We start from the raw sequence: 25,174 nt of genomic DNA on the forward strand, positions 1-25,174 counted from the left end.
GACCACTAGGCAAGGAAATCAAAATATGCAAAGCAGAAAGGTCTGACAAAGGTTCCTACAGCCATGGTAGGTCAGGATCAGATGCAAGTAGGCAGTAAGGCTATTGGAAGAGGGAAAAAAAATCCATAGTCTTCCAGAAGCATAGATCTAGCTGATTCTATTAAAATGGTGTGACTGAAGGATGTTTTTAAGGCAGTTAGAGGAAAGAGGGTAAAGTCTGTTTTACTTCTTGAAGAAAGACTTTATCTCACCGTGCTCCAGGAAAACCTTCATGAATATATCAAAATGAAAGCAAAATCTCAAGTCTGTATGATGTGAGAAAATAATGCAAAGCTGAAAGTAAAACCAGTACATGTGTGTGCCAGCAGTTATAAAACATGTACAGTCCAGTGGAGATAGCTCCTTCCCTCAACAGCTTCTCTTAAGGAGTCAGCCTAAGAGTGTGAAGTTAATTTTGAGCAACAGTAAAGACATTTTTGTGCAAAAGTTGTCGTGACTTTGCATTAATCCAAACTTGCTTGATTTGCAGTGGCAATAGGATTCTGCTGACAATATAAGTCAACGGAAACAAGCACACAAAATAGAGGAACTCCACTGAACAGCAAACACGGTACCAAAAGGGGTTAAGACCAGCAAACACATCAGTGGATGGCATTCTTGAGTGATGTTGAAGATTTCTGTCTTACATACTTAGCTTCTGGAATAATCTTGTACATGGTGATACATTCAAACAGACTAGCAACTTTTTTTTGCAGATCTGTGAATTTTTTACTATCCTCTTATTTGTATCATGCAGTGCCACATTTCATGCTTTTTAGAAATGAACAGGATACTATGAAGTCTAACACAACCTGTATACAGCTGATATTCATACACAACTTACTTTGCTTCAGTCTTGCTCCAGATATGCCTGCAGGTGCATATAGCATATAGAGGACCTTGAAAAAGGTCTGTAGCCTACAATAATAATTCTAGTGGCACCTTAGGGAAATGGAATTTTTGTGAGTTTAAAATGCAATTTTAGTTCAATACAATAAGAAAGCCAAACAGCCTTTTGTGCCCTTTGACAACCTGCTTCCAAGCCACCAAAATAGGAATAAAACTGTAATATAGACAGTAACAACCAACGATCAGAATATGACCAACATGACTTATATATATATGTGACTGGGACTAGTATTAGGCAAAATCAAAATGAAGGTTGCAAATTCTAAGTATTTCTGGCAAAGAGCAGAATGATTTCGCTGGTAGAGGTCCTTAACCCAGTACTGAAATGTTTATTTGTGTCTTCTTATTAGATTATTTCCTCCCCATCTCCCAGACTCAGAAAATTATTTTTACCTGCATTCCTCGGACACATCAGAGATTGCACTGTGGAGAAACTAATGACCAGGAAACACCAAGCTCAATTCATTGTTTGGAAAAAGTTTCAAATAGTGCTACTCCACTTGCATGAAAGAAAATCTCCCTCCTCCATCAACAATTTTTCATGAAAATGTTCTACTTATTTTCTATTATGTTCCTAGCTCAGAAGACAAGATCCTTATTTTATAATTGCATACCAAACAAACATAAAACCCGTTATGGAGGAAACTTTTACATTGTGAATATCTCTCTGTAAGAAAGCTATCACCAGTTCTCCTTTCTGAAAAATTGGTATAGGAGAGAAATCTTTCTGGTTTCCTTATAACTCAGTGGTTTCCTTAAAACTTCCTTAAAATTCAGTGATAGAAGGGATAAACAAAAGACTTATCTGAAGATAAACATTTAAAAATATTTTAAAATTTTGAAATAAAACATAATCCTTCATAAACAAATCCATAATACTCAACAGTTCACATGAGTAGGATCTTGGTAGAGAAGGCTTGTAAATCCTAGGCATTTGACCACAGGCCAAATCAAGGACAGAACTCAGGTTGGCGGTAGCAGCAAACCGCAGATGACGACCCCAGGTGACCACTGTCACCAAAGACTAGATAAACTGAACTACCCAGAATAAATTTCTTGACTGGTAAGCAGCATGAGAGCTTCCAGAGACTACAGTTACCTGGTAAGTAAGTTTTTACACAGAATGTGACAGTGATAATGTAAAATAGCAAAGAACAAAAGAGTGCTGTTCATATCGTTTTTATGTACACAACATGCACACACACATACAAATGTTTCTTAAAGAGGAAAGTTTAATTAAACAGTAGTTAAGAGAGTATGAAAGCTCTTTGTTTTATGGATGTCTGAGAAGGTGGTTTGGTATGAGGCAAAAATTACATGACTGGATTGTTGCACAGCTACAAGGCGAACAGAAGAAACATGACGTACACTTGTTTCCTTGCAAGCATTCTGGCTAGTATCTTAATGAGTTCACAACCTTCAAGAGATTCAGCTTGCTTTCAGGAATTAAAGACAAAATTTTTATTTCCTGTTATTTCACTTTTATGTGAGCCACAATAAAAATCTGGGATTCTCTCTTCCACTTACCCATGGATGTTACATGTTACCTGGACTCCATTGTAACCAAGAATAAAGTCTCAAATATTCATTTTGTTTAATATAAAACAAATTCAGTTTTAGTGTACCAATGTCCCAGGATTCCAAGACGTAATTAACTGGTAGTCTTAACTGAAAGAAATCTCTAGAAACAGATGCATCTAGCAAGCAGCGTATTGCTAGATTTCTTCCTCCGAGAAGTACTGAATTATATGCACTAGAGGATCATAAGACCCAGGGGAATAAGATCATAGCATCTACATTAGTACATTTCTGAATTATTAACAGTAACTCTATAATTTTGTATCATTTCATGATCATTTTCTCAAAGATGATGACCTAATTATTCATTAGGTACTCAGAATACGTAAGGAGGCATGTGTACCTTGCAAGTACTTTGTCAGATACAGTCTGCAGAGGAATTGCCACACTGTATAGGTACATATTCTATAACATCAGTGTTTTCAGTTCTCTCATTGCCATCCATCTCAGAAGATCTGCTCTTGCCTTTGGGTTCATCCTAGATGTTCTGTTATTTATCTTCTTTAGTAGTATTTTCAACTGAGTTACCTGACTCTGGAGGAATTTTCATATGTTCATTTATTTATGAATCTTATTTGTGAACCACACTCTAAAAATGAGCAAGAAATTATGAGCTCTGAAGTCATAAGTAAAGAGTTTAAAAAATAAAACATTTTCAAAATCTATAAATATCAAACAGATAATGTAGTATTTGTGGAGAAACAATTAAATTAGTTTTCCCAAAGATAAAATGAATTGATTTAATTGTTGAGGAAGAAATGTGCATCAGTTCGGATTATTTTTTTTCAAATTGAAAAAGAAAGCAGCAATAGCTTTATCTGTACAATTCAAAATAAAATTAAAAAAATTACAATTTACCCTACCTTTGTACCTCTGAAATATCATGTTTGCCTAAGTTAGTGGAAAATTTATCAGAATCACTTAGGAAAATAACATCAAGCCACTTCTAGTTCCAAGATACAGAAACACCAGTTAACCCTAGGCATCTTTCATCACAAAAATTCATCATCTTTAGCATTTCTTGGTCACTCCTGGTCATTTGCCATTATGCTTCAATTAGTCTTTAAATCTCATGTGGTATCTATGCTCATTTTCACTGATATGTCTGTTTAATACTACGATCAATGTATCTTTTTTCCAACAGAAGTTTTCAGCTTAGATTTTGTTACTCTTTTTCAAGACACAAACCAGTTTTCCAGTTAAGGAACACGTTACTGGAACAGATCTACAGGATCAGTCCTGCAAGTAATGTCAGAGTACCACTTTGTAATTCCTTCACATTCCAATACAGTTCCATTTCACCACTATTTCAATTGGAAGCCTGCTGCTGAACTTCACACTGCCAGAGATTTCCTTTTATTTTTCAGCCTAACATTTATTCATGGTCAAGTGCCTCCATTCATTATGTTTACACTATCCTTCATCTATTCATAAATATAATTAAATATACTTTTGCTTTGTTAAGGTCAACCAACTATGCTTTTTTAATCTTTACTCACGTGGCATTTTTCCAGTCCCTGAACAGTAAACATTTTCTGCACTTCCAGTAATCCAGACTGAATTGCACTAGAGCCTATAAAACGTTATTAATATTCTTCTTATTTGGAAACAATCTCTTGTTATCTTGAAGATTTTATATATATATATATTTTTTTTTTTTTTTGCTTATGTATATATATATATATATATATATACACACAACCGCCAAATCTACGAATTTGTTTGTAAAATTATTTTGTGATTTCTCTTTTCTTAATAGAGAGCTGACTAGCGAAAGACTTCAAAACACTAAGAATTACTAACAACCTCATGACATGCATAAAAATTCATCCTTGTGTATATTTTTCTCAAACCTACTATTTGAGGGTAAATTGTTAGATTTTTTTAAAGTAGTCCAGATTGATGAGTTCTATAAATGGGATAACCTGAAGTATTTTACTTCAAAGTAGCTACACTCAATGCCAAAAAGATAAGAGGCCACCTATAATACCCTAAAACCTGAATTAATTTCAGAAGAGAAATATAGAAGGTAAAAAAATAGTACTAGAGAGTAAATGTAAGAAATTTAGTCACTGAAGTCATTCTGCTGTCCACAAAACTGAGCAGCACTGTGCCACTACACAACTGTTGTACTACACAGTGTTTTAAAATTCAATGAAACTCCGGCTACTTTTTCCCTTTTTTGTGGGTTTTGTGGGTTGTTGTTTTTGGTTTTTTCTCAATCAAAAGCAATGTCCAGAAACATTATCACTATTAAAGAATCTGTTCATGGCATTGTTCACAAAAGTTCCTGACAGACAGTGACTATTTTGTTGTCGAATTTATCCTTTATTTTATTAATGATGAGAAGTAATCAATGGAATGCTAAAAAAAACCCCCAAACTTGTAAAGAAATCTAGTCTGAAATCTGAATCTTGTTTGAAGCAAGTTCAGTGGTCACGGTAACACCAGATGAAAGTTGACTCTTGCCCATTGTGAAACAGGCATGGCTCTTCTAAAAAGGTCACAAACTTTTCAAATATAGGCACCATGTTTTAAATTTTGCACATACAAAATATGTTCATGTCACTCATATTACACAATGTGGCAGTGTTATAAGTCTGAACATTATTGTAAATTAATGGCAGAGAGAAGAGCCTAAAGCTCACGTAAGACTAATGACTGGGATAAATCCTGAAAAGAGACAAAAAGTATAAAACAACAGTTTTCCTGTTATATGTGGGTTTGTGTGTGCATGTGTGAGAGTGCATATAACAAAAATGTTTAAGAGTAAGTTCAGATAATAGCCCATCCATTTGTTCTCAGCTTCTTATCCAGTTTCATTGCAACGGTTTTGATTTTAACTCCATGTTAAAATGCAAATTCAAATCCCATATAAACCATTAGTTAGTGTGTTGTTGGTTGGTTCGAACCAATCAAAACTGAGAATTACTGCTGAATGTCTTCTTTTTAATCTACTTGTCAGCCTCTGGATATGTAGGATACTTGACTGTCTCAATTTTCTCCTTAACTTTATAGGATGGGTACAGGCCTGTTCTTCCTAATTTCCTATTGATGCCTTTTGAATAACCATCCCAGTGATTTCCAGCTACTCCAATTATATCTCCAGGTTCCATGGGAATTTCATCAGCAGTTCGTGGATGATGAGCATAAATAGCAATCTGGTTGTGAGCATTCTGTCCCCCAAAGTAGTAGATATCATCCAAAGAATGGAAATACGCTGAAGCATCTGGATGCAATGTCTGCATAATTTCATAGGCAACTCGACAAACCTTAGAAATAAAAATAGAAGAGAAGCCATTAACACTGTGTGTGCCTGCAATATACCACGGAAGTCAGCAATCAATGTATGGTAAGTTTCCCAGGAGGATCAAGTTTTGGAATGCCCAAGTTTAAAAAAAAAACAAAACCCTAATCAACCAACCAAAAAAATCCAACAAACAAACAAGCAAACCTCAAACCACCCACCCCCCAAAACTGGATATTCACTGACAAGATGCATGAAATTGCTTTTTAATTAATCCTCTGGTGATCAGATTTGGTAAACAAATAAACAAATTGATAAATAATTAGAACAGTCAACTCTTCAGTAAAAACTGAAAACATCTATATGAACACTAGCAATCCTGCTTTTAAAAATAAATGATCTCTAGCCAATCAAATGTAAGCACAAATTAAGTTTTTTTCTACCACTACTAAAAACTGTATTTACTTCCCTTTGAACCTTTAGAACTTACATTTTCTAAGTTTATCCTGCAATAATGAGGCTTTATGTTTACTTTTCTAAAGGAAGTTCCAATTTTCACAACCAAGGAATTCCAGAAGTCCAAGGCTTTAAAATGCTGTTATAATATTAGAACAGTGATAGAATTATGACTATTGGCAGCTTAGACGACAAGTAAACGAAACTGAATTTCAGCAAGACGATGATGTTGGTGAGAAGAAAGATGTATTTTTACTTGTCATTATATTCCGTTTTATGAAGGGAATTTTCTTCAAACTGAACACAGGTTCCCATATCAGAATTGTGTTGTACTTCTCAGAGTTGCCAGAAACACAAAAGGCTGCCACTATATTAAACAAAGCTCTTTTCAACAATTGGCTAGAAAGTTCTTCTCTGTCAAGCGTCTGATTTGGCCACTGCAAGCTTTCTGATTTCTGATCTGCGTTATTGTAACTTTCCCTGATTTTGCATAAGTTTGATAAAGGTTAATGAACTAACAATACAGTGGATTTCTTCAATATGAAGAAGCATTTGAGCTTTTTCATAATTTTTAGTCTATGTTAATACAGTAAAGCTTGATTTTACTTTTCTCCCTTTGAAGATACAGTGAATAGAACTTTGATCAGTCAAACCAGACATATTTGTACATTCCTAGCTTCTTTGAGAGAGGCATTTACTTTAAAAATGTGATAGGTTTCCTTTTATCCCTCTCTATCTGAACTTTAACTTTTGAGAAGTAGCTTTCAGAAGACCAGGTTGAAGTTAATTATTTGAAGTACCTGTTACACACCATAACGTAGAAACCAATTTGCTTACCCATACATTTGTAAAAGTTTATTTTTTTTATAGCTTCTCTGACTGCTTTTTATGGTTTGTTCTCTGCATGTGCATGTACCCCAGGAAGAGGATACACACACATATTACTAAAGATTTTACAGCTTTTTAGCAAGTGCTAAAAATGCTTTTTAGCATTTAGCTAAATGCTTTTTAGCAAGTGAATCCTGCATGAGTTTACTCGTGTCTTGCTCTGAAATAGCCTATATTAATAACCTTCTAAATATGCTATAAAAGGTCTTCTTACAGAGTGTGGCGAACAGTAAATAAAGTGTATCTACAAGGATGATTGAAGGATAAGAGACTTTTCTATACTTTTTGTGGTTTTGCTGTCTTCTTGCTATGGCAATGTTATTATGAATTCTGCTTGTCAAGATCAACTTGACAAGTTGATCACTGTATTGACCATAAATTAGTATTAATATTATGCTTGTTACTTATTTGTAATTACAGTGCAGCAGACAATTTACATTTGAGGCTGTGGAAAAATTATTTCTTTTTAAGTGAATTTTAACTTTTGAGCTTTGTGTCCACTTCCATCTAACAGTACAATCACATGTGATTGTGTCACCTAAGAGAATATATGACAACAGCACATCAAAAACATTCAGTCTGACTTCAATCATATGTTGCCATATTTGAATCAGGTGGATCAGCATACCACTCCCAAAATACTGCTTGGTGACTTTTTGCTGTGCTTTTAATCTTAAAACAGCTTTTTATAAAAGCTTTTCATGATATATGAAATTAATGTACAATATAATGCAATAAAGAACCAAATACCAACAATGACAATTATATGATTCAGTTTCCTACTGGACTCCAATTTCCTTCATCACATCACTCAAGAAAGGAAGCTTGTAACATATAATTACGCGCAAAAAGAAGTCTCTACAGATTACAGAGGTCAGAATTCACACTTATTATGCTGCCACTGGATTGCTAGAAATGGAATAGACTGAAGAGAAACTAAATGTCAGTGCTCTTCATCTTTTGCACTCCCACCATCAACTAAGGCAACAGCAGATATGTTTGAACTGTAGTAGAATGTAAGGATGTGTAGAAATGGATGGAAACAAGCTGTATATTTCCTTCATGAAAAATTAAGGTGTTAAACGTGTTTACAATTATTTTTATCTATTTCAAATGCCTTACCAAGCTGCATAGAAATGGATGGATACAAGTTATACATTAACTTTATGCAAAACAAGAAACTCAAACATGTTTAATATTTTTTCTTGCTTATTTCGAATGTCTTCAGGTAGTAACTTCAATTAAAGAGAAGTAACCAATGCTTACAGTCCTCTAAATGTTCACATAAAATACCAAGCCTTTGATTCTTGCCTAAAATTTTCATGAGAGATCACTGAGAACAAGATAACAGGAGTATGAAGAAGACTAAGATTTAGAACTGGTACATATAATCTATTACATTATACATTGTATTTGCACTGCAGTTTACCTGGGATGAAAACGTACAGACCAGGAAGTCTGCCTGAGACAAAAAGTGAATATCCAAAATAACACCTCTAAGGGAGTTTTCAGTGTATCGGTTATGAAGTCCTGCTGACCAGGATATGGAGTTATCACTGATAAATTCATAATTTGGATACCTGTGAAAATACAACACACTGTTAACAGCAAAGTCTTGTTCTATTTATTTTAATTTTTCTTAAGAAGCATTATTTCTGCTGCAAGTTAAGGTTGATAGTTTGTGTTAAGTGAGTCTCTGCCTTATAGGAAGTGAATTAAAATTTTGCTGAACCCTGTAGAATGTTACTGCTGCCTCCAATCATGCCCTCTATCCAGAAAAGAAAAGAAATTAAAAGATGCTGTAAGTTCTGTCTGATATATAAGACTGTAGAGGAAGTGAAAAAATATCAGGAATTATATGTCACATTCTGTTAATGATGCTGATATGCTGATTTTAGATTAAATATAGTCAGATCACTTAGTTTTCTCTACTGCTAAATAGGACATGGGATTCTGACTTTACTATACTACATTTGCTACCACACTGTTTGGCAGATACTGATTATGACACTGTGCAAAAAACCCCAGTCACCTGTAAAAGGGACATATTTAATAAATTAATCTAAATTAACGAAAATAATAAAAAGTAACTGTTCTTAAAGCCACACGGAAAACAAATTTTGCAATTTACTGGTCAAAAGGAAATAAACATAAAATTTCATGCCAATGCACTTTTCTTATTTATAAAAAAAAGCAGTACTACTTTAAGTCAAAATATTTTATTTGAAATATAAAACCTTGTTTTATATTATTTTAAAAATAAAAGATTTTATCATGTAACAATAACTACTTAAAAATATTAAAAAGTAATGGTCTGTCTCAAAATATTTATGCCCCTGTAGTGGGGAATTGAATCTGAAAGAAACTGTGAAAAGGAGAATGAATTAATTAAATTTTCAATCAGCCCCCTATCACATTTTTAGAGACATAACAAAGGTGGTAATTACCTTGATGTTGCACATTAATTATATTTAAATCACGAAGTGCAACTCAAATGGTTAACCAGTCAACTACAAAATTTCAGCTGCAGGGCTAATTATAAAACAAATACATACATATATATATATAATTATATATGTAAATATAACAACTTTTTTTCAAATTCACAACTTCATAGCAAATATAAATCAATACATTACATAAGAGAGTAAGGCAGCTAATATTACATTTGTAAGAATTAAACATTCTGATACTGTTTAAGCAAGAAAAATGAAAATATAGAGCTGCCTGTAATGTTGGAGCAACAATAAACTAAACCCATAACTAGATGTTTCAAAGTTTGACAGCTCTGTGATAAACATTGCTCAAAACAAGGTTTAAACTCATAAGGTCTTATAAAGTTAATGAAGTTAACATGTATTTGTATACAACAATGCAGCATATGCATGCGCTCCGGACACACATCAGACATGATTATGACAATCTCTTGTTAGTATATGCCCAATTTATTCCATTGTAATGTTAAATATATGGACAAACTGTTTTCAGAAGTGAAATGGACAAGTAGAGGCTGGCTTTTGTGACTACCAAATCAGAAAATAACTTGATTTGCTTAAGAGCAAATCAAAAAACTGTATGCAAATCTCCCACATTTGATGTGGCATGTATGGTAAATTTTACATTAATAGCAGGACAACTTTAAAGGCTGTATCTGATCATGTATGGCAGGGAAAGTTCCTATTACATCAAAAAACAAGACAAAACAAAATAAAAAAGGAAGAGAAGGTGGAAATAGTATTCATTTACAATAAGACCTCTTCTGAGAAATTACAGGAGCATATGAAACAACAGGTTTTCTTAATAAGAACTCTTCCACAATTTTAATTTTCCTTCTCATCCTTTCATGTCTAACATTTTTTGTTAATATTTAACCACCTCTCAAAATACAATAGACGGCACCATAATATTTGCAATATGTTCTATTCCAGTTTCCACTGTGTTAATCATACTCATATTTTTTAAAAAGAAAAAAGTACAGACCAAATGGAAATATGTCCTACTCTACTCTGAAAACTAGCTGAGAAACAGAGATAACCAGAATCCACATGCTGAATAGAGACAAAAGATCTTTCCTTGAAGAATCTGATTCTTACTAGCAAAAGATCAGTCAACTTTAAGGAATGAAGCACAAGAAAAAAAAATTATCTCATTGGATCTGATTAAAAAAGTAGTCAGAATTATTTACACATCTTTTTATGCATAAATTTAAATTTTTTTCCTTCTTTCCTTTATTCTGGAAACAGTCTTTGAGATGCTTTTAAATCTAGTCTTCAATCCAGTTTGTAAAGTTGATCCAAATTCATCTAACCAACAGTTTCAGAGCCCATTTCTTCAAAACAGTGATCAAAGCTTATAATTTATCCACTCACACATTTAAGTTTTCAAACAAGCACTTTCATGTTTTCCCACACACACAGTGTTCATGCTTGGAAAAAGAGGTTTCTTTTAAAATGTTAGTAAAATAGCAACCATATTCAGTGTGACCAAAGAATCTTCTGATCCACTATCCTGTCTCCAACATAGGCTGAAAGCAGAACATAAAGAAAAAAATACCAAGAAAAAGGCCAAGCGTACACTTCTCTCAAGCCGTATGTAGCCCACTGACTTCCTGCATCAAGTGAAGTTTAATTCTCCTTCCCATTCACTATAGAGCTTTAGATTCTATTTAGGTCCGATTCCTGCAACAATGGTTGCAAAGAAAGTGAAAATTCTAAAGTTCTATAGTTAGTTCGTGCTTCCTTCTATTCCCTTTTCCTTCTGTATTTATATTATGACGAATGTAAGACAGTGTAAGCTTTTGGGAAATGCTTTTTCTATTGAAGTAGAACTTAGGCACAATCCTATTACTAGGATTCCTGAATGTGTGGCAAATGATTAATAATATGTCATATTCTTACTGACAAAATCACCTAAACACAACCTTTGGTAGGATGCCTTCTAGCTTTACTCACACATTCTCTTCTCTAAAACAGGAAAGGACCCGATTGCGAATCATAGAATCATTTAAATTGGAAAAGACCTTTAAGATCATTGAGTACAATCATAAACCCAGCCAAGTCCTCCAGTAAACGAAGTCCCTAAGTCCCACATCTCCAATACTTTTAAATACCTGAAGGGATAGAGGTATTCAGCTTCCTTGGGCAACCTATTCCAAGATAAATCCAAAGAATGGAAACCAGTATAACTCTGTTTTCTTTGTATTGGACTACATACATGTAGTGTATCTCCTCCACATGTCAAAAAATAATACCCAATTCTTCAAAAGCTATCTAACAGATTCTTGAAACCTATGTACAGGCCAGGAAGGATTTTTTTTTCTTATAGGAGAAGGGGAAAACACGAAATCAGAAGGAGGTAGGGAAGAGATAGTTAAAAACGTTTTCTTCCTGCACCTACCAGCCTCAGATAAGGATACAAATCAAGCACTATGGGACTATTTCAAGTTTCAATTGGTTTGAGAAGCTGATCAACTAATTGTGTAACTACAGCTTATCACTGCAGATGCAAACCAAGGTGAGTCCCAAGCTCCTGTTCTCAGTTTTCTAGGCTTGTGGAAGTGTCCAGAAAAGGCACTGCAAATTTGCTTTCCTCTGAAAGAAGATTGTGAGCATATGTGTAAACAGATAGAGTAACAAATTTTGTCAGGTCTGAAGGACTGCTGAATTCTATATATCAGACATACTATGACTTGGGGCAGGGTGGGATAGCTCAACTACAGATAGTGCACAGACATTAACCCGCTATTGTGGAAGTAGATAAAAAGTGAAAAAGAAAAAAAATACAGATGACTTTACAAGTAAACAATCCGGAAGGAAGAATGTGATTTGTTGAATTTTTGTGCTCATATACACAAGAAAGAGACCTAAATAGATTCATATATAAACCAGAAATATATTAAATTTAGTTTCTTAAGAATTTATGTGCATATTCAGCTGTATTATTTTGAATACCTTAAAGAGTATTCTGTAGATACTGTAAACTAGTATTATAGACTAGAAATACAAATACTAGACAATCAAAAATTTGCATTTGAAAACTATAAAATCAGCCAAAGAAAAAGCAATTTACACCATCTCTAACATATCACCTATATAGGACAAATACCATGACCTCTACTTACCAGAACCAGTCAGATGCTTTATCCCATAATCATTACAGCTGTTGAACTCTCAACCACGCTTCTCTACTCAAGGTGTTCTACATCGTCCTAATTCTGAAAATATACCACTTCTTTCGTTCTTTTGGAAATAAAACAAACAAAAACACTCTACAAACTGACAGTAGTGACTCCACTATTTTTACTACTGTAGTTGCAGTTAGCAGACATCTGACTGCAAGGGAAGTTCCTGAAAACATTTCTGTTTTCATGACTACGAATAGTTTAAAATACTTCCCTTAACAGAAACAAGATGCCTATTCATGTGAATGTTGGCTAATTTTTCATTATTTAAATGCCAACACTGTTTGACAGCCAATCACTCTCACGTAAAGAGATATAATATCTAGTACTTTACTAATATCATTGCATTAAATAAAGAATGCAACATAAGCTACTGCAATGTGACAGCCGTTTCTATCAAAGCTTGGTAGTTCAATGTGACTTTTTTGTCAGAAGTGTAAACTAATTTGTAGTTGATTTCACAAGAAGAAGAAGAAAAGCTTCTTTACTGCCAAAAAATGACCTTAACCTGCCTTCAGATGCCCTTAAATGCCAAAACATCAAATCCTGCCTCCTGTAAAATCACTGTAAGTTTCAAATGCCTTCTGCTCAATTGCAAGCAACAGTAGGGTGCGAGCAACTTAGGAAATTATGTTTCGGTGTAAGCTTTGACCTGAAAACTCAGCAGTAATGCATAAAAAATTCTCCACTACTTAGAGATTCTATGCCTTTCATTAATTAAGAAAACATACAAAATCAATGCTGTACTATTGAGCTGTAGCTTACCATAGTGCAGTAAGACTGTGATATGGAATGGACCTGAGCTGCAATGCTTAACATAACCCAGTACTGTTTTACTGAACCCGTTACACTTCTACAATTAGTTTTTGTTGCTATTGAAAACTTGGGATGAAATGTTTACATAGGTAGAGCATCTCATTATTATTCACAAAGAGTGCTAAAAACTGAAAGGCAAACAAAAGTAAAGAAAAAATGCATAACTAAGATCGTTACAGAAAGAGTGAATTCTGTTATGTTACAAACTAATTAAAGTTACGTAGGACAGTACAATGAATTAAATATTATAACCTCAATTTTGTATTACCTGTCTTTTCATTGTTTAGATCTGCACTTTAAATGTTATTTTATAATTGTTTCTGATACTGTTCTTGCTTCTACAAATACAAAAATGGAAGGATTAGGTTGCCATCATCTGGAGTTGTGTATGTTCATTTAGTTTTTATAAAACACCATAACTTTAAACAGCAGCCCTTTATAGATATGAAAGAAAAATAGAAATAGCACAGTTGAAATACAGAGACTTTCAATGCTGTAGAAAATTCCTCTAATAGAAAATAACATTGTCTGCTTACCTTGTATATTCCAAAGAAAATTTGTTACACAGTATGTTATCTTATATATTTTTTTCCAAGGATGTCTACCAAGGATAAAACAGTTCAAAAACTTGCCACTATTGAGTAACCTTGATTTTAAGAAGTATTCATTAATTAAAAGTACTAATTTACATGTAAATACAGGCCATATTAGGAGTAAAAGAATGCAAACTGCACATCTAGAGAGCTAGAAGGGACAAAGGGGATAAAAAGGGACAGAGACACTGTCAAGAATCCCAGATATAGTTAAGGACAAACTTTAAAACCATTCAACATGTAGGGTGAAAGTCTTCTAAGCTGTCAATATAGAAGTCTATCTGAAAGTCATCAGAAGCTTTTCAACCTACTTACAAAAATTCCTCTGGCAGCTATTCACAGAAAGGTATTTTTTGGACAGGTGAAATTTCTTAATATATTAACCAGTTTTTACAATATTCCTAAATAGTTTATTTTTAATATGTATGTTTTTAAAAAAGTTTGGTGTGTTTAATATTTATATTTCTACCTCCCTTTTACAGCATTGCTTTGTTTTTAAATAGTCAGAGGTATCTTGCTCAACTCTTCTAGATTTTTAACACTAATCTCTGAAAAGCATACTTGGGGGACAAAAATCCAAAAGCAGCATATCTTAGAGGAAAATCAAAATCACCGGAAAATGAAATGCAATCTGAACTGAAAAAAGGATGAAAAAAATTATACTAAAACTTGGGTGTGCACAATACTCAGAAATTGTAAAGCTAACCAGAAGGAACAAACTGTAATATAAACATAATTCATCTTACTTAGACTTTGCCTCTTGCAACAAGGAAGGGTCATCTGTAGCCAAATACACCCTCTTTTTATCAACTTGCATTCTGCGAGCGAGAAGTTCAAAGCGCTCTTCAACATGTACCATGTATTCTTCAATCGGATGAAATGCTGCCTCTGTTCCTACTTTGTCTGTCCTTCGAACGTGAACGCTGGGAAAAGGTAGAATACAATACACACTTTAGCAAATGAAATTTTTACTCTAAGTTTCATGCCTGTGCTTTTAGACTGCATACTAATTGAATTCCTACATAAAATAAGGAAGGATTAAAAGTCATCCACGTTTATCAAGACACAGTGACAGCATGAAGTTAGCTGTCAGTCTGTTCTTGAAAGCAATATAGTAATCTTGAAAAGAAGGCACAAGGTAACTGAAGGAAAAGAACGAAGGACATTGAATTACAGCACACGAGGTGTTTCTTCTGTGCAGAAGGTTATCTGTTGTAGCTAGATAATACTTGATCAATACAGCTCAAAAGGAAACCAGGAATATTTCTATCATGGATATATTGGGACACCAACTACAATGCATGGTTTGAATGAAGGTTGTTATAAATTTATCTTTTCAACCATCTTGAAACCTAACAAGTCTTCATATACACCAGTGGTGAAGGGGCCTACCAACTCAATGGTCAAAAGCCAACTAACATTTGGACAAACCTATTGTGTACTCCTCAAAAAGAAAGTTTAAGGTTTGAAGGAAAATTCTGGCAAAGGAAGCAGTAGTTGCAGACTCTAGTACAGCAGCAACAACATTTTTCATGTTATATGACAGCAAAACCTTTCTTCCACAAGCTGCTCTTTATTGCCCACAGGTGCTTTCCTTCCTTCTCCCCATATCTCCCCATACAGACCATTCCAACTCATAGCTACCACTGAGAAACAGCAACTGTGAAAAAATCAGCAGGGAAGCAAAAGGCACATACCATGTCCATATGTAGCCAGTGATAAAATTAGTTGTGGATTGTGGCATGTAAAATGTAGGCCTAGCCTCTTTTCCTCAAATGAAAAAGCTATAGGCACTTAAAAAGAAGACCCAGACAGTAAAGTGTCTGTGTCTTTAATTGCTGTAAGCCAATTAAATCAACAAAATTCTGTATTACTAGACATGAAAGGACATGTTAAAAAATCTTCTACTGAGATGCCTTTTATATATCAGTCCAACTGCAGGTATACAAGTATGCTGAAGGAGTACTTGTAATCAATTTGTATTATGCACAGTTAAAAAATAATAGCTTCATCTAGAAATCTCTACATCTCTCCCTACAAAATACTTGAGGCTCTTGGATAATCATCATAAAACAGTTTTTCCTGAACAGAAATCACTACATACACATATTAAAGCACAGAGAGTTAAAAAGAAAACTAAATACCCACCCGATCACTGGATGTTTGAAACCAAGTTTCCTTGTGGCTTCCTCTATTTCTTTTTCTAGCCAGGGCTGTGGACGAATCAAGTATTTCACAAACTGTGAAACCCACCACACTGCAGGATCCCCATGTACACGAATTAGTCTATCAGCCAAGTCTTCAGGGACAGCCAAGGGTAAATAAGGTGGCCGTGGATGTAAGCTGTCAACAATGGGAAGTTCCACCACCTGAACATCCTTATCATTAGCCTCACCTGTTTTAAAATACATACTAGGATGAGTCAAGTAGTTTACTTTATTAATAAACTTTACCACTGGCAAACAATATCCCAAACATATCAGCTAATCTGTATCTTCTACTTCAAAAAGACTACCTAACCCTTGTTCTACTTTTTCAAAATAGTATTAAAAAAATCTAATAAAAATCATAGTTCTAGATTGGACTTATATATGAACTGTATCTAACAACGCACTTATGTAGAACAAAATTGAAGGTCCTTGAATTCTTAGCAGCTGGTAGTTAATAAAATACAAAAAATGTGTTCCGCTTTACATATTCATACCTTTTAATATACAACTACACCATTACTGTGTGGTAAGGCTTACTTGGACAGACTTGTTATCTAAAATGTCTAAAACTCAATTAATTGTTAAAAATTAAACAAAGAAATATTTTGAGGCATAAGAAATTGTTAAAAAAATAACTACGGCTCTGCTGCTCTTTTGAGTACATTTTATTGGAGTAAATCTCGGCATTTCAGACATCATTACAACCATTGAATTAGCTATTCTGTTGATACAAGAAAAGAAAGACAATTCCTGGCTTCAAGAATTTAAACTATGAAGATAAGTGGCAAATTAAATAGATCAAGGAAAACACAAGCACAAGGAATGTATAAGCATGTGAGATGCATCCAGGTAAGAATTTGTTATCTTTTAAATACTAACTATAGTATGGGATGGATGCTTTAGAAGGGCTTAAGAGCTACTAAACATTTTTTAAGAGTTTTTACAAATTACATGAACACAAACATCTACATAATTGATAATTCAAAGCTATGTTCATATACTGAAATAAATTATAATACATGACAACATAAAACAAAACATTACATTTTTGAAGCACTGAACATTTCAGGTAATATTTCCACTGTGCTCATTCGCTCCAAAATAATGTTTTTGTTGTTTGCATTGTTTACTGGCAAAGATGGTTAGTTCTCCCTTTAGTGCTCACCAGCCAGGAAAGAAAACTGCTTTAAATATAAGCAAATCAAACTCATATAACTGTTGATGACCAAGTAAATCTTATGGCCAAAAAAATCAATTCAGTGCAGGAATAATGAGTTTAAGAGTTTAAGAACAGTTAAAAGTCCCAAAGGTTAGAACACTTTCACATGCACTCATTTCAGTATACTTGGGACAAAGTCCTAGAAGTATGATAATTGCATGATTAAGTCATACATTGCCAGAATGCTACATTAACACCCATGAGCCTACCAAGACTAGTCAAAATTCAGCAGTAACTCTTTGAGATATGGCTATTTAAATAAGGAATGTTTGTTATTCTTAGGTATATTTTCAATTAATTTCTACTAGATTTGGAAAATCTAGATTCCTATTCAATATTTCATCACTGCACTGTATAACATCACTGTAAGGGGAATTTTTTAGAAGAATTTCCCATAGAAAATGTACTACAGGTATGGATGATCCTTTTTAATTCAATAAGCCAATTCCTATTTTTATCATCTATTATATCACACACACAGGAAAAGATTTAATAAAAGTTCATAAATTTAGTAAAAATACTGAGCTTTGTCTTCTTACAATATAATGGATAATATTTTATTAGTATGACTTCAGAAAGCTGCAATAAAGAAAAGCATCATGAAGCCATGGAAGTGCAAGTGCAGATGTAAACTATCAGGCAGAATTTTAGACAAGAAATATTTAGCTTGGGAATGGTATGAAAGAATGCTAGAGGTTCCATTCTTTTTACCCTTTCCCCCTCAACTGACAGTGTGGGAAGGAAGAGGGTGGCAAAAGAAGCAATATCAATCTTAGCCAAGAGAAGAAAGAAAAGACTCCAATTTTAAGTTAGAGAAGGAAATTCACTGCAAACCTTACAAGGGGAAAAAGCACAGATGCAAAGTCCATATAAAAAGGTGGATTTTTGTTAAGTACAGTATCACTGACTAGCTTTTAAACTTCATTCTGTCACTGAAAAAATACACTGATGTGTAAAGACAGTCATTTGGAAAATCTTGCTAGTGATAAAGCTGATTGAGCAATCTAATCTACTATTTGACATTCTGACCCTGAGAAGACCAATTCTGACCCAATTTCAACCCAATACATATTTTCATCCTATTTAAGGGATAAGAGTGTGCTTCTAAAAATTTCCACAGGCTGTCTTAAGGTTTTGAAGAAAAGGAGATTGGCCAGAAATAATTAGGAAAGCTCTGAGCATATATAGCAAACTATATTAAAATATAACAAAATCACAAGAATATCAAAGAAGATTGTTAAAAAAAAAAAAATCAGATTTCAGCTTTCAACTGTATGTGATAGGCTGTTTGACAGTAATGAAACTGCAAGACTTGTTGCAAACCGAAATCAGAAACAACCAAAATGTATTTCATTAAGGAAAAACAAACAATCTGATTATTCAAAATAACTACTCGGTTGAGTGTTAGTAAGTGCTCTTTGAGGGAGGAATAACTCCTTTTTGAGAAGGAACTGAAAATATAATATGGTTATCTCACAGAGATTAAGAGTTCCTTACTTTGTAAAACTATAGAATATGGAACCCAATAATGGAACTATTACTGAAAGTATGGGTAACAAATGGAAAGTCATAAAATGAAATATTCACAACTACAAATCAAGGGATGTGTTGATATTATAATGAGACATTTTGAAATGGTTACAGAAGCCCCTCATGCTTCAGGATTACTGTTAACAGTTACTGATGACAAAATAATTGTGACACACAGTAGTGTGTTGAAACAATGCATATAACTGTCTTTTTAAAAAAAAATTAAAAATCAAATGGTAAATATGGTCATGGCTATTTGCAATGATGTTCTGTTTTATTAATGCTTTACATAACATTAACATCTCCATAATCAAACACACAGATATGTGTACAATTCAGGAAAACTTTATGATAACTCTCTAAATTTTATTACCTTTATCATCATTTTGAACAATGAAGGAAAAACTTCCTGTTAGTCTTCACTTACTTTTAAAAGTATGGGAGAGCAGATGCAGTAAAAGGAAACCTTACAGCAACTTTCTCTTGGACAAAACCTGTTAAGAGTAGCTCTTTAGTAACCCTAAGAAGTAAACAACTCTCTGGCAACAGCCATATAGGCAAGTGACAGCTTTCTTATCCTACTGATTAATTTTTTTTTTTGTGCAGTGTTTGTGGAAAGATTCCTAATATTGTCCTATTTTCAACAGACATAGTTTAAAAAACTGTTATCCGTTTTTGGATAGCAGGATATTGTTTTAGTTGACTCGAAAACAAACTGCAATCAAAATCAATGATAGAGGAGATAACCAAAACTCAGTCAGATCAATAGGCAAGCAGATACATTACAAAACAATTAAGTCATGTTCCTGATTCATATGAACTGTATCTGTTCAACTGAAGATAGTGAAGCAGAGTTAAAAATACAGAATGAACTTTTTATCCACACATTTCTTCAGTTTTTAGCTAAATACTCTCTAATTCGTAAAATATTTGAGTTTTTCAACTTCTCAGCTGTATTTTGTTAATAGATAAGGCATAAAGGTAATAATCCTTACTGATGCTTGTATCTTTTTCTCATGTTGATAGTTCAAATCACAGCATTATCATGTCAGTCAGGTCCAATTCCCTGCTCACTGTTGGTCTAACTTTGACATTTGGACACAGAATCATAGAATTATTTAAGTTGGGAGATAACTCTAGAGTAGTTACACGTCATTTACATGTCAGCAATATTTTAAATTACTTATTCTGCTGTGATTTATTTTCCTTTTACAGTTGCCAAAGTTTGTCACAATAATTCTATTTATAGCTTGTTTAACTTTCATGATTCCAGGTGCTTTTTTTCAGTTTGGATTAACCTAAATAATTGTCCTCCAAAGTTCTGCAACTTAATTCATTTTTGCTTCACCGAGTAACCAAAAGGTTGAATGTGTTTGCAATAGTCATAAAGTACTGCAATATTGAGAACACTCACTCTTACCCCAACAACGTGTTCTGGAGGAAGATCATGGACTGTATAGAAACTGATTTTTATTCAAATGACTCATGCCAGTTGCACCATCTAGTTCTTATTTATTACAATATTTTGGATACGTTCACCACTAACACATCAGTAATACAGTTTCAATTTCCAGGAGTCCCACCGATTACTTTTTAAATACTGAAATGAGTTCCATGTGTTATAAAAAGCATAACTTTGCTTCTCTGTAGTATCCCAATGTGCCTTAATCACTTTATAGCCCTCAGGACTTACATGATTTTTCATGATTTGGCACAACCTTACTATCTGCCTGGTTTTCAAATTTAATCTTTGTCCTTCTAGTTTAAAGCCCATTTAGAACCTTTTGATATTTGTATCTTTCATATCAATTTCTTTGATACCTGAAAAATGTTGGTTTGGCTCAAAAAAACCTTTGGAATTTTGTCATTTTAGCTAACCTTACTTCCTGCTATCTGAACATTGGCTCATACCTGCACTTGGATGGGCATTTTCGTTGGGCATTCGTTACTTTCTTACTTGAAAGGAGGCTGACATTTTGCCACGCAATCACTACTGTTAGTTAATGTTAACTGAAAACCTGTTTGATCATTTATTCTCCTATCATTTAAAAATTCACCAGCTGATTTTGCAGTATTTTTTTAAGAAGTTGTCCTTAAAAGTATGCCAAGGAATACCATGCTAAGGACATTCCTGTCCTGTAAATGAGAACTGCAATTTAATTTCTGTTTCTGTTGCTAGAAACACAACTGAATAAACTCATGTACAAATGGAATCGCTTCACTGCTTTTCTGTTTCTATAATATACTTATTTAAGCTGATATAAACTTGCATAGACTAATCACAGATCTACTTAACCAAGCTCTACAACCTGCCAATTTGAAACCTTACACAAATGAACAATTCTTAATTCAACCACATCAGATATGTCAGAGTGCTAAGAATGCTGTTTGATTAGCATTCAGACTATATTGAATTCTCACAAGGCTCCTTGTTGTCTTGCTGGCTACTGTTACTTAATGCAAAGACAGCAGGTTCAGGGTTCATCAATGATATTTTAATGCTTTTCTTCACAAATCAGATAAGGTAAAAAAATGAAAACTATACAAAGTTATGGTGTGTTATGCTACTTATGAATTGTCAACTAGTTCAGAAGAAAGAAAAAGTAGGCTTTTATCTGTTCTGTGATGCAGACTACATCTCCTACAACTATCTTTCCAAACTTTAATAAAGTTACCTCACAAGAACTTTACGCTATAGTTGAATTATAAAATGGAATTGGCATGAGATAAAAATCCTATTTTTCTTCTAAAGTACCCAGTGTAAAATATCACTCATATATCTAAATGTTTTTTCTCTACGGTTTTGCTTTGTACAATTTTTAATACAAAATTTTTGAGCTTAGTTTCTGATTACTTTCTCACTAGTGTTCCACTTACTAATTTTTTAATCATCCTTTACGTAACCAAACCTTTTAAGGTAGGCAGGTGTTGAATAAATTTGGTGCAATTCTGATTTAAAGAAACTGAAAATACAGTCCTTTTTTCCCCAGGTTTCATATGCCATATGAAGAGTGTTGTTCCATTTATCATCCCAAGAGGTTGATTTTCAATAGCTTCAGGAATGAATACACAAAAATGTTTTCTAAGATGCCAACATGCCTTTTATTACTTTTTTCAATCCAGCACTCCCAAGGCTTTTTTCCTGAATCCTTTCCTCTCCTCTCTTGCACAACTCTTGCAACTATACTCACTCTTATGTCTCTTAGCACTCTCTGTACTGTTTGCCTGTTGAAAAGTGACATCTGTGATCCATCACTGCTTCTTGCTTGCAGGCCTGAATATTGACTTCAGTACACAGTATATCCATTTTGAGGACTTCTGAGTGACCTTAACAAGACCTATTTCTTTTGGTCAAATTTGGCCAAAATTTATCAAACATTCAGAACTTGCACTAAGTTAGGATTAAAAAGAAAAAGAGCAGATAGAAAGGTAAAGCATGATAACAAAACTTTCACTCTTACAAGACACTTGTCTAAATACTTCTCTGCCAAAGATACTATTTTATCAGTTCCCTCCTAAAAAGTAAAAGTGTAACAATAGTCTTTCTGCTCCTGCAGAAACCCCTAACTTCCAGAGTTCCTGAACTACCAACATGTCTTTGTAACACATGTGGCTTTCAATAGTATTTATCTTCCCATGTCATTCTGGTTCTTTGAAAATCCTACCCATAATCAAAACCACAATGTAAAGATAGAGAGTGCTCTTACTGTCTTAACACATGATGAGATTTCAGTAAATGTTTTCCCTTTTGGACCTAATGGAAGCCTGAACTGAGTGTAACGATTTCTGCACTCGAAATAGTTCTGTCTCTAACAAAATTAAGGCAGTAGCACCTACTGAAGCCTTTAGAGCCTCCATTCCCTTTTTAGCAAGCTCAGGAGAGCTGTATTATAAAGACCTATATTTCTGTTTCACTCTGTTGAAAACTTCTCATCACTTATTGGAAGTTTTCTGTGGCAATTGCCACATCACTTTGAGAGAACATCAAAAAGTAAAGATTTTTCCCTTCCTCAATTGTTTAGATATGCAGCACAACAGCTGGAAAGTTTACAGATGAAGTGACTGCACAAATTGACTTCATATAACAGTCAGCAGACTATTAAACTAAGAAAAAATCAAGAAGCTTACTAGTAATTTATTTTTCCTTTTATCTTTATATATTCAAACTGCTTTTGAACAGTGCCTTATTTCACTTAAAAAGCCAATATCAAAAGGGGTACCTGCCTAAGAGGAGTTTCAATTCCCTAGCTACCAGAAAATATCATAAAATGTATTTGCAGAGGGAAATACACTTCTACAAATGAAAAGGGGTTTTGCCATGTTATCCAAGTTTAGTCATTCAAGTAAACAGTAACCACAGTTGATGATTTAAAAGTAAGATCTTACATAAGGAAATAACTTAGGAAAACATTAAAAAAAGACCTTTACAGCAATATTGAAGAAAGACTGATTCTGGATTTGATTTCAAATAATTCCACTGAAGTTTATTCTCTATTTCAGTCTATTGTTAATTACTATATACTTGAAAATTCTTCCAAATACTTGCTTTGTATATTAGGTTATCTTTTCTGGAACACAAGACAGACTACTTTTATAATAATCCTTCAGCATCTTCAGGGACTTATCTCTTGCATGCATATGCTTATTGGACATACATTTGAGCCTATAACAAGCATGTATAAGCACATCAAAAACAAGACAACATGCAGACAATATTTTATATCTCATGACCTAGAAGTTTGCAACAGGTCATGAGAATGGAGTTAATATTTGCACTTGGTTGTCCACGTGTCTCTTGGAGAAGTGCTCCCAGTTTAGATAAGACATTTACTGTGTTTTTGAGCTAGTGGTTTATAACTCCCAATCTTGTATTGTCCTAATATGAACACTTGGAAGATTCATCTTTCAATGAATGAGTAAAAGTACCTCCATATGCAAGTCCAAATGGAACAAAACTCTCAAGGTATGAGTAGACAGAAAGACATTTTAGTTAGCCATAAATCAAACAGGAGACAATAAAACTGCTATATTGCTTGAGATTCATAGCAGTGAGGCACATGTCACCCTAAAAATGCATCTGAAAGAAACAGGGATGCATTCTACATCATATGGTCTACCAACATGAAAGGAGAAAAATCAAGAGTGTAACTTTGCAATAACGGAAAAGGAAGTTTTTCTGGTCTTCAATCATAGGGGAAAACATAATGGAAGTATTAATAAAAAACTCAAGATAAATCACATATAATGTTTCCTCCATAACTATTACAGTAATAAACTATTATTAATTTGCATACTACTGGAAATTTAAACCCACTACCATTTCTTACAGGAATTAAGAGTACTTGCAAACAAAATACCTATGGTTTTGAGGTTTGTCAAGTATTTATGTCATAGTAAATAGCAGAAAAAGGAACATTAACACAATGGCATTTATGGACATGCAATGCCAAAAATATGATATTATAGTAAATATTTTTCTTTGAATATTATATATTTATTGCTTCATATGAAATGTTAACAAAAAAAAGTGTGTCTTCCCATATGGGTAGGAAACCAATGCAATAAAATGCAGCTTTTCAAATTTTTTATCTTTTCACAACACTAGAAAGAAATCAGTGGGCTGATGGCCTCAAGATTGAGAAACAGAAATATAAAATGCAAGAAGTTACTTTTGCCTTAAAAGCCTTAGTATAGCTTTCAGCTATTTCACATGGTGGAAAAACTTTTTCAGAACCATTTGCCTACAAGCATCTTTTCTTTGTGACATTCTGAATCTATTCAAAAAATATATCTTGAAAATTAGCTGACATTTTTAGGTAGTTTTTTAAATTCATTACTCAAATGCAAAAAGACAAACTTTTTAGGACTTGGTGAAGTTATACTGAAACAAATGAAATGTCCAGCCTTGCACTACAGCTTCTCTATATAGAATTAATAGTACCTCCATTAATAGAATAAACAACCCCCCATAATAAACGATACATTCCCAAAGATCAGGGTGATAACTCA

The 25,174-nt window shown here is 33.6% G+C and overlaps 1 protein-coding gene across 5 annotated transcripts in view; it reads right to left on the bottom strand.

The window, feature by feature from the left end:
• Positions 1–2,160: 2,160 nt before the first annotated feature.
• The window catches only part of FUT8 (fucosyltransferase 8), a 111,775-nt gene continuing 88,761 nt past the window's right edge, over positions 2,161–25,174 (bottom strand). For all 5 annotated transcript variants that reach the window (XM_032691250.1, XM_032691252.1, XM_032691251.1 and 2 more), the window contains 4 exons: positions 16,355–16,601; positions 14,953–15,129; positions 8,547–8,697; positions 2,161–5,798 (listed from right to left, as the gene is read on the bottom strand). In XM_032691250.1, coding sequence (XP_032547141.1) covers positions 5,481–5,798; positions 8,547–8,697; positions 14,953–15,129; positions 16,355–16,601 — 893 coding nt within the window. In that variant the 3' untranslated portion in view covers positions 2,161–5,480. The remainder of the gene's footprint in view (positions 5,799–8,546; positions 8,698–14,952; positions 15,130–16,354; positions 16,602–25,174) is intronic.

This window comes from Chiroxiphia lanceolata, chromosome 6 (assembly GCF_009829145.1).
Source record: "Chiroxiphia lanceolata isolate bChiLan1 chromosome 6, bChiLan1.pri, whole genome shotgun sequence".
In the NCBI taxonomy this organism is placed as follows: domain Eukaryota; kingdom Metazoa; phylum Chordata; class Aves; order Passeriformes; family Pipridae; genus Chiroxiphia; species Chiroxiphia lanceolata.